Genomic DNA, 16479 nt, shown 5'->3' with positions numbered 1-16479 from the left:
GGTGCAAAAAGAGACTCAATTGTTGTAACCTGGCTAAGACTCAGACACTGCAGTCTGAAAAATGGACTGGCTTTGATTGGGAAGCACAGAGATAGGAACTGTGAGTGTGGTGATCTAGAAACTGTGAGAAATGTTCTTAAGTGTAAGCTCTACTCATGCCAACAGAAGAAACATTAGAGACTAGGAGCAGCTGGACGAACTGTTTTTAATCTTTGCTTTCTACTTAACATGGAGGAGTGGACAAAACTGAACTTTCTCATAACCACAGGACTGCATAAGAAAATATCGAGGATTCTCTAAGGACTATGAGTAACATCCAGTAGGTGGCAGCAATACGCCAGTGATGCGTCTAGTCCGCCTAATTCAATGAGGAAGAAGAAAGTAACTCTTTCTGCCGGAACTTCACAGTGTGACACCCGGCGGATGTAAACATTGAGCAGAGTTAGCTTCACTGCTGTCTGGACTGAGCTCTAAAACGGCTGTATTATAGTATGAATGAGAAATATCAGAGCGATAAAGTAACGATGTGTTCAGTTGAGTATCTGAGAGAGTTGATCAGCGACAGACTAACTGCTGCTGCTGGAGAAATATTCACAGAGTTTGAAAAAACCATCGTCCAGTACCAGGAGGAGATCGATCGTCAGCGCAGACTGCTGGATGTCATCTGGAAACCACACATTCCCTTACAACCCATAGGTGTGTATGTGTTTTGATGGTGAAGAATTCCACTTATAGCATGTGTAGTGGTTGTGTACTCTCTATTGCATTGTGCAGATAATCAAACTGGGAGCATCCTCCCTATTGGCACCGAGGTGAAATTGGTTTTATATTCGACATTCGCTTGTTTTTTCCGTTTCTAGCCTTAATAGCCTCGCGAAAACCGCACCAATTCCAGCCAGGTTGGTATTATTTTGTACAGTTAAGTCAGAGAGACATTTCACTGTTGCCATCAACTCACCAACCACAATGATTGTGGCGAAAACTAAAAGGATCAACGCTGAATGTCCGTCGGAGTTCCGTGCGGCAGCCGGAGCGTTTAGGGACCGTCGCAAAATTGCAATCGGTGATTTTTCTGTTTGGACAATCAAGGAGAAAAAAAAACCCATACAAATACTGTCTGTTTAAGTTTATTATACATATTTCACAAGCATTATCTAGAAGAAAATGCATTTAAAAACACCTCACAAAGAAGAAGTGTTCAGTCAACAAGAGTTATTTCTATTTCCATTTTTGGAAATTGCTCTCAGAGATTCCAGCCGACCAACCACAAAATATTTGTCATGTGTTCTGCTGTTCTTTTACGACCATTATGTCCAACAGATAAAACATTTCAATATATACCAGAAAAAATGCATGTCCATTGAGTGTGATATAAATATTTCTCCAATTTATTTTGGAATAACTTGACCTACCGACACCATTCAACTTGTTATCTGTTGTTAAGGTCAACATTGATCTTTCACAACCATTATCTGTAAGAAAATCTGCTGAAAATATTCTCAAAATTATAAGTAATAATTGTGTATATTTTAGACATATTACTTAGTTTTATTTAGAAATAGCTCACAGGAAACTTGACTTACAAACACCATTCAACTTGTTATCTGTTGTTAAGGTCAACATTGATCTTTCACAACCATTATCTCTTAGAAAATCTGCTAAAAATATTCCAAGAGCTATTAGTAATCATTGAGCATATTTTACACATATTACTTAGTTTTATTTTGAAATAGCTCACAGGACACTTGACCTACCGACACCATTCAACTTGTTATGTGTTGTTAAGGCCAACATTGATCTTTCACAACCATTATCTCTTAGAAAATCTGCTAAAAATATTCCCAAAACTATAAATAATAATTGTGTATATTTTACGCATATTACTCAGTTTTATTTTGAAATAGCTCACAGGAAACTTGACTTACAAACACCATTCAACTTGTTATGTGTTGTTAAGGCCAACATTGATCTTTCACAACCATTATCTCTTAGAAAATCTGCTAAAAATATTCCAAGAGCTATTAGTGATGTTTGTGTATATTTTACGCATATTACTTTTATTTTGAAATAGCTCACAGGAAACTTGACCTACAAACACCATTCAACTTGTTATGTGTTGTTAAGGCCAACATTGATCTTTCACAACCATTATCTCTTAGAAAATCTGCTAAAAATATTCCAAGAGCTATTAGTAATCATTGAGCATATTTTACACATATTACTTAGTTTTATTTTGAAATAGCTCACAGGAAACTTGATCTACCGACAACATTCAACTTGTTATGTGTTGTTAAGGTCAACATTGATTATAACTACACGAGTTCCCAAATAAGGCCACGATTCATACTGATGTCCACTTCTTAATTTAATTCCATTCCTTCGACGACATATATTCCTCATACAGACACCGTGGACACATAAAAGTATGGACACCGTGAAAACTGGAAAAGAATTCAAACAAAGGTTCTCTCAGTGCGACATAAATAAAGTAACAGAACTTAAATACCATCAAAACAACCAAATCTTTACATAAAACAAAATAATTTACCGTGTGCGCCTCTGGAACTGTTGTGTAGCTTGTCATGGTAGCTCTGACCTTGCTCTGAGAGCGCGGTTACCCACAATTCCTGACAACGCCAGGTACTCTTTCAAAATAAATATCCGCATGTTCACAAATTTCAAATTAAATTAAATCGTAAACAACAACAAACCTTTCAACATTGGAATATGAGTTAATTCCTTTTCAATGTGGAACTTCAACAGTTACACTCCCACCAAATTGCTACAATTTATGATTTCTTTTAACCATAAATAAATTTAGCAATTTCATGAACAACACAAAAAATTGATATGAGAGAAGAATCTCTCAACAATGTTTCCTCTAACTCTCAACACAAGTACATGTTACATGTTTTTGTGGATGTGAATACAAACATTTAATTACTTTCCACTAAAACAACAAGTTTATGAACTGGACGTTCAATGACAGATGGATTAGTGAGCCTTTGACCTTCCTTTCCTAATTTCTTGTTACCTATTTGTATGGTGGCTTTACGCACCAGACCATCACCATCTGTACAGACATTCAAAACTTTCCCCAGTCTCCATTCATTGCGAGGACATCCCTCTTCTCTGAGAATGACAACATCTCCAATCTTAACATTACGTCGTGGAGAATGCCACTTTTGCCTTAGAGTAATGTTTGTCAAGTATTCTTTCTTCCATCTACACCAGAATTGTTCAGACAAATACTGCACTCTGCGCCACCTTTTCTTGGCGTACAGATCTTCTGCCACAAACTTTCCCGGGGGAGGAAGAGGAACAGAGGTTTTCATGGTGAGCAAATGGTTTGCTGTAAGCGGCTCTTCACCTTTAGGATCACTGATGCTGTCAGTGGTGAGCGGGCGGCTATTTATTATTGACATGGCTTCGTAGAAAAATGTTCTCAAGGATGCATCATCCAACCTCCCAGCACTCTTTGAGAGAGTCCAAGTCATAACACTCCTCACCGTCCTAATCTGCCGTTCCCATACGCCTCCCATGTGACTGGCATCAGGTACATTCATAACAAGGTCACACTGTTTCTCTGCTAAATAAGCAGCCAATCTGTCTTTGTCCATTTCCTTTAGTGTCTTTGAAAACTCATTTTTTGCTCCGACAAAATTTGTTCCCTGATCAGATCTGATCTCTCTTACAGGTCCTCTGATGGCGATAAAACACCGTAATGCATTAATGAAGGCATCTGTTGTTAGATCTTCAAGCATTTCTATGTGAATGGCTCTTGATGATAAGCAAGTGAATATCAGACCGTATCTCTTGCTCTCTTTCCGACCCTGTTTAGCTGAAAAGGGTCCAAAACAATCCATCCCGCAAAATGAGAATGGTGGTGAGGGGTCAGTACGGTTCACAGGCAGATCAGCCATTTTTTGTATTTCTGTAGGCCTGCGAGCTCTTCTGCATGGGACACATTGTTTGATTTGATTTGCTACAACCTTGCTGCCACCAACAATCCAGTAGCCATTTGCTCTCAGTTCATTGAGGGTCTGACCTCTGCCTTGATGCTGCGTTTTCTCATGACAGTGATTCAGGATCAGGCGTGTGACAACACTATCTTTTGGCAAGATGGCAGGATGTTTCAGGTCATGAGGTAAGGAAGCTGCTTTTAATCTTCCTCCCACCCTGAGGACACCCTCCTGCAGTACTGGATCAAGCTGAAACAACTTATTATTATGTGGCAATTTTGCCCGCTTAAGCTTCTGTATTTCCTCTTTGAAGGCATCTCTCTGTGCTAACCTCACAAGCACTAAACTTGCTTTTCTCCTTTCCTCAACTGTTATGAGATCTTGTGATCTGTTCCTTTGCGATAGCCGTAGGATCCGAGCTACTACATTCAATGCAGTGTGCCATTTAGAAAATCGTTTGAATCTGTCCATGAAATTCTCTTCCTGAACTCCACTGATTTGCAGCGCTTGTGTTGTTTTTATCTCAGGATCTCCTACTATAAGCTCTGGAGTTGCTTTAGGTGAGGAAATTTCTCTCTCCCAGAGAAATTTTGGTCCAGTAAACCAGTTGGAAGTGATCAAGTCTGCCACCCTGAGGCCTCTGGAGGCATGATCAGCCGGATTTTGATCAGTTTCAATGTAATCCCACTGAGCTACATCTGTCATGTCTCTGATTCTCTGAACTCTGTTGGCTACAAAAACGTGAAATCTACGGGCTTCATTAGCGATGTAGCCTAGAACTACTTTTGAATCAGTCCAAAAGTATTCCTGGTCGATCTTGAGTTCCAGCTCTTCTTTCAACATGCTGCTGACTGCTGCTGACACCACAGCGGCTGTTAGCTCAAGCCTTGGTATGGTTACAACTTTTGTGGGAGCGACTCTGGCCTTGCCGATGATTAATGAGCAATGAACTTTATCTTCACTCACCACTCGTATGTATGAACATTGACCGTATCCATAACTACTTGCATCTGAAAAATGATGCAACTCAACTCTTTGAGCTTTAGTTAGAGCTTCAGGAGCAAAGCATCTTGGGATTTGGAGTTTTTGCAGACTCTTTAGATCATTCAGCCAATTCTTCCACTGTGGGTGTAAGTCTTGGGGCAGCGGGTCGTCCCATGCTATGCCCTTTTGACACATTCCTTGTAGCACTTTCTTTCCTAGGAGGAGAAATGGAGCAAGGAAGCCGAGGGGGTCAAACACAGATGCAACGGTTGAAAGGATTCCTCTCCGAGTTGCTGGTTTTTCCTCGAGGGATCCACTGAAACAGAAAATGTCGCTGCTCACATTCCACTTTACTCCCAACACAGTCTGCACAGGTAGATCGCCATGGCTGAGATTTACATCATGAACTCCACTTGCTCGTTCGCAGTCAGGAATGAACTCTAGGATTTCTCTGTTGTTGGAGATAAACTTGTGGAGATGCAGTTTCCCCTTTGCACACACAGTTTGTGTCTCTTTCACTAGTTTTTTGGCTTCATCTGCTGACTCTACACTGATGAGGCCATCATCAACATAAAAACTTTTCTTAATGAAGTTGGCTGCAGATGGATACTCTTTCTCATTCTCACTTGCTAAGAACTTCATACCATAGTTCGCGCACCCAGGGGACGATGCTGCCCCGAAAAGGTGAACCTTCATGCGATATTCCTTTGGCTCTGAATTGGTATCGCCCTGTTCCCACCAAAGAAAGCGCAAATAGTTTCTGTCCTCTCTGCTTACATGAAATCTATGAAACATTTTCTCCACATCACAGATAACTGCTACTGGATGTTTGCGAAATCTACAGAGAACCCCTGTCAGACTATTGGTGAGATCAGGTCCTGTCAGTAAGTGGTCGTTTAGAGCGGTGCCTTCATATTTGGCAGAACAATCAAACACAACTCTAATTTTTTCAGGCTTTCTCGGGTGATAAACCCCTTGATGTGGAATATACCACACATTTCCATCTTGTGGCACATCTTCAGCTCTCTCTGCTTCTCCACCTTCAATGACGCCTGCCATGAACTTAACATAGTCCTCTTTAAACTTTGGATTTCTCTCCAATTTCCTTTTCAGGTGCTTCAGTCGCACTAGAGCAAGTTGCTTATTTTCTGGTAGGTGTGGACGTGTTTTAAAAGGAAGTGGCATTTCTAGATGGCCATCTGAGTTCTGGTGTATTGTCTGGTTCAGGATTTGCATGAAGTGAATATCATCTTGTGATATAGTCTTTTCCCCATAATTTGTGTCTCTAAAGTCAGATTCGAGGACTCTGATGACAACAGCTGGCGTTAACGATGGAAGCTCTTTGACAGACACACGATGGCAGAGACCTGTCACTTCTGTTGACTTAACAATCTTTGGTGAGCTACCAACAATGCTCCATCCTAAGTCAGTCCTAATGGCATATGGCTCTTCATCACCACCAGTAATAACTTGTCGTGGCGCTAATGCTCTGCTACAGTCATAGCCTATTAAGAGTCCGACTTCACATTCTAACAACTCTGGTATCTCTTGTGCTATAACATTCAGATGTTTCCATCTCTGTGCTGTTGCAGCTGTGGGAATGTGTGAGCGTTCAAGTGGGATGAATTCTCTGGTGTATGCAGGTGGCAAGTTAACTAAGCTACGTGAGGAAAACCCTCTGACTCTAAGACCACTAACTCTGTCACTCTGAACGATGGAATCCTTTCCCATCAAAGTGGTAAGCTTTAACTTGACCGGCTCTAATCCTGCTCCCATCTTCTCACACACACCACTGTCTACAAAGGTAGTGCTACTCTGCGTATCTAACAAAGCGTATACTAATGTCTCTGTTTCAGGGCTTGTGACCGATGAGAGCCACACAGGCACTATCATGGATGTGCTCCCACCATCACCTTTGTCTACAGAGCAAGAGAGTGAAGTTGACATTTCTGCTGTCTGCACAACAGCACGAGGAGATGTCTCTGGAGCTGTGTTGCGATTCTCATGCATCGGTGTTGGATGGCGTTTCTTGCATATGTTACAGGTTGCTTTGTTTCTGCAGTCCTTTGAATTGTGTCCTTTCTTAAGACAGCCAAAACACAGATTTTTCTCCAGTATGAATCTTTTCTTTTCCTCTGATGTCTTAGTGGCGAATGTCTGGCATTTGTGGATGGAATGACTTTCACTACAGTACATGCATTTAACTGGGCTTGAAGAGGAATTAAATGGCATGTTAAACCTCTTTGATTCAATCGTATCTCTCATGCTGTTCACCACAACAGCTTGAGTTTTCATTACTGTGTTAGGTTTTTCAGATTCTTTTGTGTCTGTGACCAACACATTGGCTTTTGCCCGCTTCATGTCTCTGGAAGGCCTTTCTTCAGACAACTTCAAGGCACAAAGGGATGTTACAGGGTTGCAGGCCACATCTGCTTCATGAGCCAGAAACTTGGCAAACTCTTTGAAATTAGGATATTTCTGTGTGTCCTGCAGTTGCTTTGTTACATGACGGTTCCATCGAGAAGTCACCCAGTCTGGGAGTTTTTGGAGCATCCTCTGATTTTCTTCACAATCATTTAATACGTGAAGACCTTTAACGTGTGACATGGCATTGCTGCAAGCAGTCAGGAAATCGCTGTATTGTCGAAGTTTAACAGAATCTCGTGAACTAATCTTTGGCCAGTTATTCAGTTTTTCTCTGTATGCACGCTGGATCACAAAGGGATGACCGTAACGAGCATTCAGTGCTTCCCACGCTTGGCTGTAAGCTTCTTCATCCTTCCTGTAGAAGCTTCCTTCAAGCACTGACCGTGCTTCACCGCTGATGTACTTCTGAAGGTAAAACAGTCTGTCTGCTGGATTTGTACATTTTCGTTCTATGAGTGCTTTGAAACTAGCGCTCCACTCTATGAACTTCAGTGGGTCTCCTAAGAAGACCGAGGGCTCAGGCGCTGGGAGTCTGGTGAGTGCCATTGTGTCATGTAATACTTGTACTAAAGAAACTTCCTTTGTAGCATTGTCTGATTGTACATTATCATAGTTTGTAGTGTAATGTAACTGTTCATCTTTTATCTCTTTGTTATTAATCACAGGGGGACAACTCACTTCATCTATTCCAGGGATCTCACCTGAGCCTGCTTCAGAATAAGCTTTCATCCTAGCAGCGATCACTTGGAGATCTCGCTGATCTTCCAGTCTTTTGAGCTCTTGTTTTTGTGCAGCAATTGCCGACTCCATTTCCATTTCTGCTCTTTTTGCGGCCAGTTGTGCAACGCAGTCTATTCTTTTTGCTGTGATGCTTTGCTGTTCTGATGGACATTTTGACTGCTGACTACCAACAGATTTGGGGATTGAGCCACTAAATATTGACTGGGCATATTCTTTGTCAAGCATCATGTGCAATCTTGCATTTTCTGCCTTTGTATCAAAGTCATCTTGTCCCACTTCGCTCATGCGCACTTTAAGCAGTCCCATCACATCTGCAGTTACTGCTGAGCAGGAATCCATCTTACATCTAATATCAGTAGAAGGTGCAGACTGTGCTCGAATATTTTCATATGCCTCTTTCACGTGGGCTTCTGACTCTTCAACATTGTCCATCAAGCAACACAAGTCCTTGTCAGAGCAATCGTTTCTGAGTGAGCGGCGTACTGCTCTAACCTGTTCCTTCCATTTGTCGTACAACATAACAAACTTCTTCTCCTTTTGAGAGACCTCTTGCTGTTTCAGCTCCAGCATTTTGGGAGTTAACTTTCTCTCTCGTGACGATTTACGAGGTTCAACTTTGGAGGAAGGCTGTGTTATTGATACCTTTTGAACGTGTATTTTTGCATGGATATCATCAATAAGTGACTCTAGTCTCTCTATTTCAGCTTCCTCAATCTGAGATTTTAACCTCTCATTTAGTCTAACCAACTCTGCCTGGAGTGACCCAACAGGTTCGCTAGGACCACCACACTGTGATTCTTCACTATGGATTGACATGGCAATGAAAGAAAAATGCTACTGCATTTAAACAAAATTACTGCTAGCATATGTTTGTAGCAACAGTTACTCTTATAAACCCTTTAGGTGCACTTCTAAAAATGCATTTATACTCTTAAGTCAAAAACCATAGAACATTCAAACTAAGGCGAACCGTAAACATTTGTGATTTCACACAAGATGCTCAAAACTTATCTCTTACAACCTTTACAAATGTTCATACAGTTGTAGGTTGATACTCTCAAATTAAATGATTATTGTAGAGTTGCTCTTATCTGCCAGAAGGCTGAAAACCATGCTAGTTGGAGCCAGGTAAGGATATATGAAGAGTTGTAGCATTCGCTGGACAGCCTGCTTTCTGCTGGCGAAGTTGCGGTAGTTCGCGGGCGACGTTGCCGTCCTCTCTCGCAGCAGCAAGCCGGGGTGAAGTCGCGGTGCTCCGGTAGCTGATGCCGCCGTGCTCTCTGTTTTTTCCAGCAGGTCGTGATGACAGTCAGGCTGTTTCTCTTTCTCTAGCCAGCCATGGTGAAGTCGCGATGATTCGGTGGTTGACGCCGCCGCTCTCTCTCTCTCTCTGTAGCAAGCCGTGATGAAGTCGGGTGCTCCGGTGGTTAGCGCCGCCGTCCTCTCTCTCTCTGTAGCCGGCGGTCGTGATGACACCAACGCCGTCTCTCTTTCGCCAGCAAGCCGTGATGAAGTCAAGGTGCTCCGATGCTGAGCGCCTCCGTCTTCTCTCTCTCTAGTCGGCTCCTGGACGTTCCAGGCACGTGCAGTTTTAGCCGGCTTGCTCTAGCTTGCTAGCTTAGCAGTCTCCGAACATACGCAGCTCTCTCGTCGCTTAACACTTGGCCATGTTAGCGTCACGTTTTCACTATAACTACACGAGTTCCCAAATAAGGCCACGATTCATACTGATGTCCACTTCTTAATTTAATTCCATTCCTTCGACGACATATATTCCTCATACAGACACCGTGGACACATAAAAGTATGGACACCGTGAAAACTGGAAAAGAATTCAAACAAAGGTTCTCTCAGTGCGACATAAATAAAGTAACAGAACTTAAATACCATCAAAACAACCAAATCTTTACATAAAACAAAATAATTTACCGTGTGCGCCTCTGGAACTGTTGTGTAGCTTGTCATGGTAGCTCTGACCTTGCTCTGAGAGCGCGGTTACCCACAATTCCTGACAACGCCAGGTACTCTTTCAAAATAAATATCCGCATGTTCACAAATTTCAAATTAAATTAAATCGTAAACAACAACAAACCTTTCAACATTGGAATATGAGTTAATTCCTTTTCAATGTGGAACTTCAACAGTTACATTGATCTTTCACAACCATTATCTCTTAGAAAATCTGCTAAAAATATTCCAAGAGCTATTAGTAATCATTGAGCATATTTTACGCATATTACTTAGTTTAATTTTGAAATAGCTCACAGGACACTTCACCTACCGACACCATTCAACTTGTTATGTGTTGTTAAGGCCAACATTGATCTTTCACAACCATTATCTCTTAGAAAATCTGCTAAAAATATTCCAAGAGCTATTAGTAATCATTGAGCATATTTTACACATATTACTTAGTTTTATTTTGAAATAGCTCACAGGACACTTCACCTACCGACACCATTCAACTTGTTATGTGTTGTTAAGGCCAACATTGATCTTTCACAACCATTATCTCTTAGAAAATCTGCTAAAAATATTCTCGAAACTATAAATAATAATTGTGTATATTTTACGCATATTACTTAGTTTTATTTTGAAATAGCTCACAGGAAACTTGACTTACAAACACCATTCAACTTGTTATGTGTTGTTAAGGCCAACATTGATCTTTCACAACCATTATCTCTTAGAAAATCTGCTAAAAATATTCCAAGAGCTATTAGTGATGTTTGTGTGTATTTTACGCATATTACTTTTATTTTGAAATAGCTCACAGGAAACTTGACCTACAAACACCATTCAACTTGTTATGTGTTGTTAAGGCCAACATTGATCTTTCACAACCATTATCTCTTAGAAAATCTGCTAAAAATATTTCAAGAGCTATTAGTAATCATTGAGCATATTTTACACATATTACTTAGTTTTATTTTGAAATAGCTCACAGGACACTTCACCTACCGACACCATTCAACTTGTTATCTGTTGTTAAGGCCAACATTGATCTTTCACAACCATTATCTCTTAGAAAATCTGCTAAAAATATTCCAACAGCTATTAGTAATCATTGAGCATATTTTACGCATATTACTCAGTTTTATTTTGAAATAGCTCACAGGACACTTCACCTACCGACACCAGTCAATTTGTTATGTGTTGTTAAGGTCAACATTGATCTTTCACAACCATTATCTCTTAGAAAATCTGCTAAAAATAGTCCAAGAACTATTAGTGATGTTTGTGTATATTTTACGCATATTACTCAGTTTTATTTAGAAATAGCTCACAGGAAACTAGACCTACAAACACCATTCTGCTTGGCAACTATTTGTAAGGTTGCCACTGCTGTTTCAGAAACATTATCTCTGAAGTAATCATATAGCTTGGACATAGCTAGAAACAGGGCCGGACTGGGAAAGAAATTCAGGCCGGGAGATTTCCAATCAGTCAGGCCACTTCCGCCACCGCAAGGGTTGTGTCACGTGGGAAATGCACCAAAATTGTGTTTTTTTCCTTCCAAAAATATGCCTTTTACAGTTATGTTATAGCAATTACAACACTACTAAACAGACAGTAAGTCTATTAAACACAACCATAAGGACAGCTCCATACAGTCCAGAACTTTTCTCTTCTGTAATCTCTTCACTGCCCTCACCAATTTTTCCAATGTTTTCCTTTTCCTATTATTTATATAACATGTGGAATTTAAAAAAAAAAATATTTTGTCAGCAAATCATTTAGATGTCAGCTGGTCATAGCTAATAGTATATGCAAACACCAATGTTCATTTTATAACTGAAAATTGTAAGTCACCTGCCTATCCTACCTGAAGAGGGGGTCTCAAACGTTTTCAGGCTTCCTGCAACCCACCTGACACCTGTGGAGCTTATTTGGGCCAGACTCACCATATTTTCCGCATTAAAATTAGCATTACATTTCCATCACCATGTTAGAACAAAGGTGTAATAATTATTTGATTCATTTCACTTGCAACTGACAAAATGAAACAAAGTTTTCTAATATAGCCAAGCAAATCAATAATATACCAATCATTTTTTATTAGATTTTGGCCTTTGAAGTCTGATGATGCATTTGTGAGAAGAACCAACTGTTTGTATTTCTCAAGGTGCTCCATAATCTTCGCTCCTTCCACCCTCTCGTCTCAATCTCATATCACCGCTCTGCAGTGCATGCTTCCCCGTTCTCGCCATAGACATAATAAAGAGTAGACGCCACTCGGGGTGCTGCGCAGCAAGAAATACGGCCGCCATCTTGGTCCGGTCACCCGCTCCACTCAGCGCTGTTTGACAGCGCATTTAATCCATCTTAACTCTGAATATTAAACTGATTTTCACGCGTTTTTTATTTTTATTTTTTTGCTGCAAACGTCATACATGTAGCCATACACGACAAATGATTCGGCGTATTTCAATATTCATAGCGGGAATAATAGATAATAATAATAATAGGTAATAGAATATTCTGAAATTAAGCTCAACTGTAGACAGGTATTTTACAAACACCGTAAACACACACACACTAATATATGTTAGAGAAGCAGATAATGGCAGTAAAGTCAATTATTTTAATAATTTGAAGAGACAATATATGATTACACTATACAGCCATGGCCATAAGTTTGGACACAGCATGACTTACTGTGTCTGTTTTGATGTCTATTACAGAACATAACTAATATTTTTTGACAGCACCAGTTTAATTAGTCAACAAATCAACAAGGGATATAATATTATCAATAAATTCCAACAACTGGAACAACTTTGTTCCCAAAACATAATATTAAAATAAAATAACAAAAAATGCAGTACTTTCACAACCGAATTTGGTAAGAATAACAAAATGACACCAAACTCTTTTGATGTTTTTTTAAAATATGAAACTTAATATAGTTCTCAGGAGTTGTGTACTGTATTGTAAGTGACAATTTTGTGGTATTTTCTAAGATTCACAAGCGTCATGGTACTTGTGTCCAAACTTATGGCCATGGCTGTAAATACATATATAAACAAAATACTGACTAATGAACACATATTTCTATATAAAACAATAGATAGAAATTATATATCAGAGAAAATGAATATATATAAATCATAGATGGAGTATCAACATCATTCACATATATATATAATAAATAAAAGTTATATATCAGAGAAAATTATTATATAAATCACGTATAGACTGTCAATATAATTCATACATATATATTAAAAAAAGATATGTCAGAAAATTATATCTATTGTTTTATATAGAAATATGTGTTCATTAGTCAGTGTTTTGTTTATATATGTATATATGGCGTAATCATATATTGTCTCTTCAAATTATTAAAATAATTGACTTTACTGCCATTATCTGCTTCTCTAACATATATTAGTGTGTGTGTGTTTACAGTGTTTGCAAAATACCTGTCTACAGTCGAGCTTAATTTCAGAATATTCTATTACTGTTAATCCCGCTATGAATATTGAAATACGCCGAATCATTTGTCGTGTATGGCTACATGTATGACGTTTGCAGCAAAAAAATAAAAAACGCGTGAAAATCAGTTTAATATTCAGAGTTAAGATGGATTAAATGCGCTGTCAAACAGCGCTGAGTGGAGCGGGTGACCGGACCAAGATGGCGGCCGTATTTCTTGCTGCGCAGCACCCCGAGTGGCGTCTACTCTTTATTATGTCTATGGCGAGAACGGGGAAGCATGCACTGCAGAGCGGTGATATGAGATTGAGACGAGAGGGTGGAAGGAGCGAAGATTATGGAGCACCTTGAGAAATACAAACAGTTGGTTCTTCTCACAAATGCATCATCAGACTTCAAAGGCCAAAATCTAATAAAAAATGATTGGTATATTATTGATTTGCTTGGCTATATTAGAAAACTTTGTTTCATTTTGTCAGTTGCAAGTGAAATGAATCAAATAATTATTACACCTTTGTTCTAACATGGTGATGGAAATGTAATGCTAATTTTAATGCGGAAAATATGGTGAGTCTGGCCCAAATAAGCTCCACAGGTGTCAGGTGGGTTGCAGGAAGCCTGAAAACGTTTGAGACCCCCTCTTCAGGTAGGATAGGCAGGTGACTTACAATTTTCAGTTATAAAATGAACATTGGTGTTTGCATATACTATTAGCTATGACCAGCTGACATCTAAATGATTTGCTGACAAAATAATTTTTTTTTTAAATTCCACATGTTATATAAATAATAGGAAAAGGAAAACATTGGAAAAATTGGTGAGGGCAGTGAAGAGATTACAGAAGAGAAAAGTTCTGGACTGTATGGAGCTGTCCTTATGGTTGTGTTTAATAGACTTACTGTCTGTTTAGTAGTGTTGTAATTGCTATAACATAACTGTAAAAGGCATATTTTTGGAAGGAAAAAAAACACAATTTTGGTGCATTTCCCACGTGACACAACCCTTGCGGTGGCGGAAGTGGCCTGACTGATTGGAAATCTCCCGGCCTGAATTTCTTTCCCAGTCCGGCCCTGTTTCTAGCTATGTCCAAGCTATATGATTACTTCAGAGATAATGTTTCTGAAACAGCAGTGGCAACCTTACAAATAGTTGCCAAGCAGAATGGTGTTTGTAGGTCTAGTTTCCTGTGAGCTATTTCTAAATAAAACTGAGTAATATGCGTAAAATATACACAAACATCACTAATAGTTCTTGGACTATTTTTAGCAGATTTTCTAAGAGATAATGGTTGTGAAAGATCAATGTTGACCTTAACAACACATAACAAATTGACTGGTGTCGGTAGGTGAAGTGTCCTGTGAGCTATTTCAAAATAAAACTGAGTAATATGCGTAAAATATGCTCAATGATTACTAATAGCTGTTGGAATATTTTTAGCAGATTTTCTAAGAGATAATGGTTGTGAAAGATCAATGTTGGCCTTAACAACAGATAACAAGTTGAATGGTGTCGGTAGGTGAAGTGTCCTGTGAGCTATTTCAAAATAAAACTGAGTAATATGTGTAAAATATGCTCAATGATTACTAATAGCTCTTGAAATATTTTTAGCAGATTTTCTAAGAGATAATGGTTGTGAAAGATCAATGTTGGCCTTAACAACACATAACAAGTTGAATGGTGTTTGTAGGTCAAGTTTCCTGTGAGCTATTTCAAAATAAAAGTAATATGCGTAAAATACACACAAACATCACTAATAGCTCTTGGAATATTTTTAGCAGATTTTCTAAGAGATAATGGTTGTGAAAGATCAATGTTGGCCTTAACAACACATAACAAGTTGAATGGTGTTTGTAAGTCAAGTTTCCTGTGAGCTATTTCAAAATAAAACTAAGTAATATGCGTAAAATATACACAATTATTATTTATAGTTTCGAGAATATTTTTAGCAGATTTTCTAAGAGATAATGGTTGTGAAAGATCAATGTTGGCCTTAACAACACATAACAAGTTGAATGGTGTCGGTAGGTGAAGTGTCCTGTGAGCTATTTCAAAATAAAACTAAGTAATATGTGTAAAATATGCTCAATGATTACTAATAGCTCTTGGAATATTTTTAGCAGATTTTCTAAGAGATAATGGTTGTGAAAGATCAATGTTGGCCTTAACAACACATAACAAGTTGAATGGTGTCGGTAGGTGAAGTGTCCTGTGAGCTATTTCAAAATTAAACTAAGTAATATGCGTAAAATATGCTCAATGATTACTAATAGCTCTTGGAATATTTTTAGCAGATTTTCTAAGAGATAATGGTTGTGAAAGATCAATGTTGACCTTAACAACACATAACAAGTTGAATGTTGTCGGTAGATCAAGTTTCCTGTGAGCTATTTCAAAATAAAACTAAGTAATATGTGTAAAATATGCTCAATGATTACTAATAGCTCTTGGAATATTTTTAGCAGATTTTCTAAGAGATAATGGTTGTGAAAGATCAATGTTGGCCTTAACAACACATAACAAGTTGAATGGTGTTTGTAGGTCAAGTTTCCTGTGAGCTATTTCAAAATAAAAGTAATATGCGTAAAATATACACAAACATCACTAATAGCTCTTGGAATATTTTTAGCAGATTTTCTAAGAGATAGTGGTTGTGAAAGATCAATGTTGACCTTAACAACACATAACAAGTTGAATGTTGTCGGTAGATCAAGTTTCCTGTGAGCTATTTCAAAATAAAACTAAGTAATATGTGTAAAATATGCTCAATGATTACTAATAGCTCTTGGAATATTTTTAGCAGATTTTCTAAGAGATAATGGTTGTGAAAGATCAATGTTGGCCTTAACAACACATAACAAGTTGAATGGTGTTTGTAAGTCAAGTTTCCTGTGAGCTATTTCAAAATAAAACTGAGTAATATGCGTAA

General features: G+C 38.7%; 2 protein-coding genes and 2 long non-coding RNA genes across 10 annotated transcripts in view; 2 read left to right on the top strand and 2 right to left on the bottom strand.

Annotated features, from left to right (window-relative positions):
• LOC127534684 (zinc finger protein 239-like) overlaps positions 1–16479 on the top strand; it is a 214726-nt gene that overhangs the window by 67293 nt on the left and 130954 nt on the right. The window lies entirely within an intron of this gene.
• Positions 378–16479, top strand: part of LOC127534685 (zinc finger protein 239-like) — a 121833-nt gene continuing 105731 nt past the window's right edge. Inside the window, exon 1 of one of the 3 annotated variants that reach the window (XM_051950548.1) lies at positions 378–696. In XM_051950548.1, coding sequence (XP_051806508.1) covers positions 492–696 — 205 coding nt within the window. In that variant the 5' untranslated portion in view covers positions 378–491. The remainder of the gene's footprint in view (positions 697–16479) is intronic. The other 2 variants (XM_051950547.1, XR_007942946.1) reach the window with 2 other exon arrangements.
• LOC127534697 (uncharacterized) lies at positions 2353–2756 on the bottom strand. The gene is made up of 2 exons (XR_007942957.1): positions 2549–2756; positions 2353–2441 (listed from the first exon to the last, which is right to left on the bottom strand). It is a non-coding gene; the product is annotated as an uncharacterized LOC127534697 (long non-coding RNA).
• Positions 9848–10251, bottom strand: LOC127534699 (uncharacterized). The gene is made up of 2 exons (XR_007942960.1): positions 10044–10251; positions 9848–9936 (listed from the first exon to the last, which is right to left on the bottom strand). It is a non-coding gene; the product is annotated as an uncharacterized LOC127534699 (long non-coding RNA).

Source organism: Acanthochromis polyacanthus, chromosome 7, assembly GCF_021347895.1.
Source record: "Acanthochromis polyacanthus isolate Apoly-LR-REF ecotype Palm Island chromosome 7, KAUST_Apoly_ChrSc, whole genome shotgun sequence".
Lineage (NCBI taxonomy): Eukaryota > Metazoa > Chordata > Actinopteri > Pomacentridae > Acanthochromis > Acanthochromis polyacanthus.
Note: the sequence above shows the minus strand (reverse complement) of the source record. Positions and strands in the feature narration are given on the sequence as shown.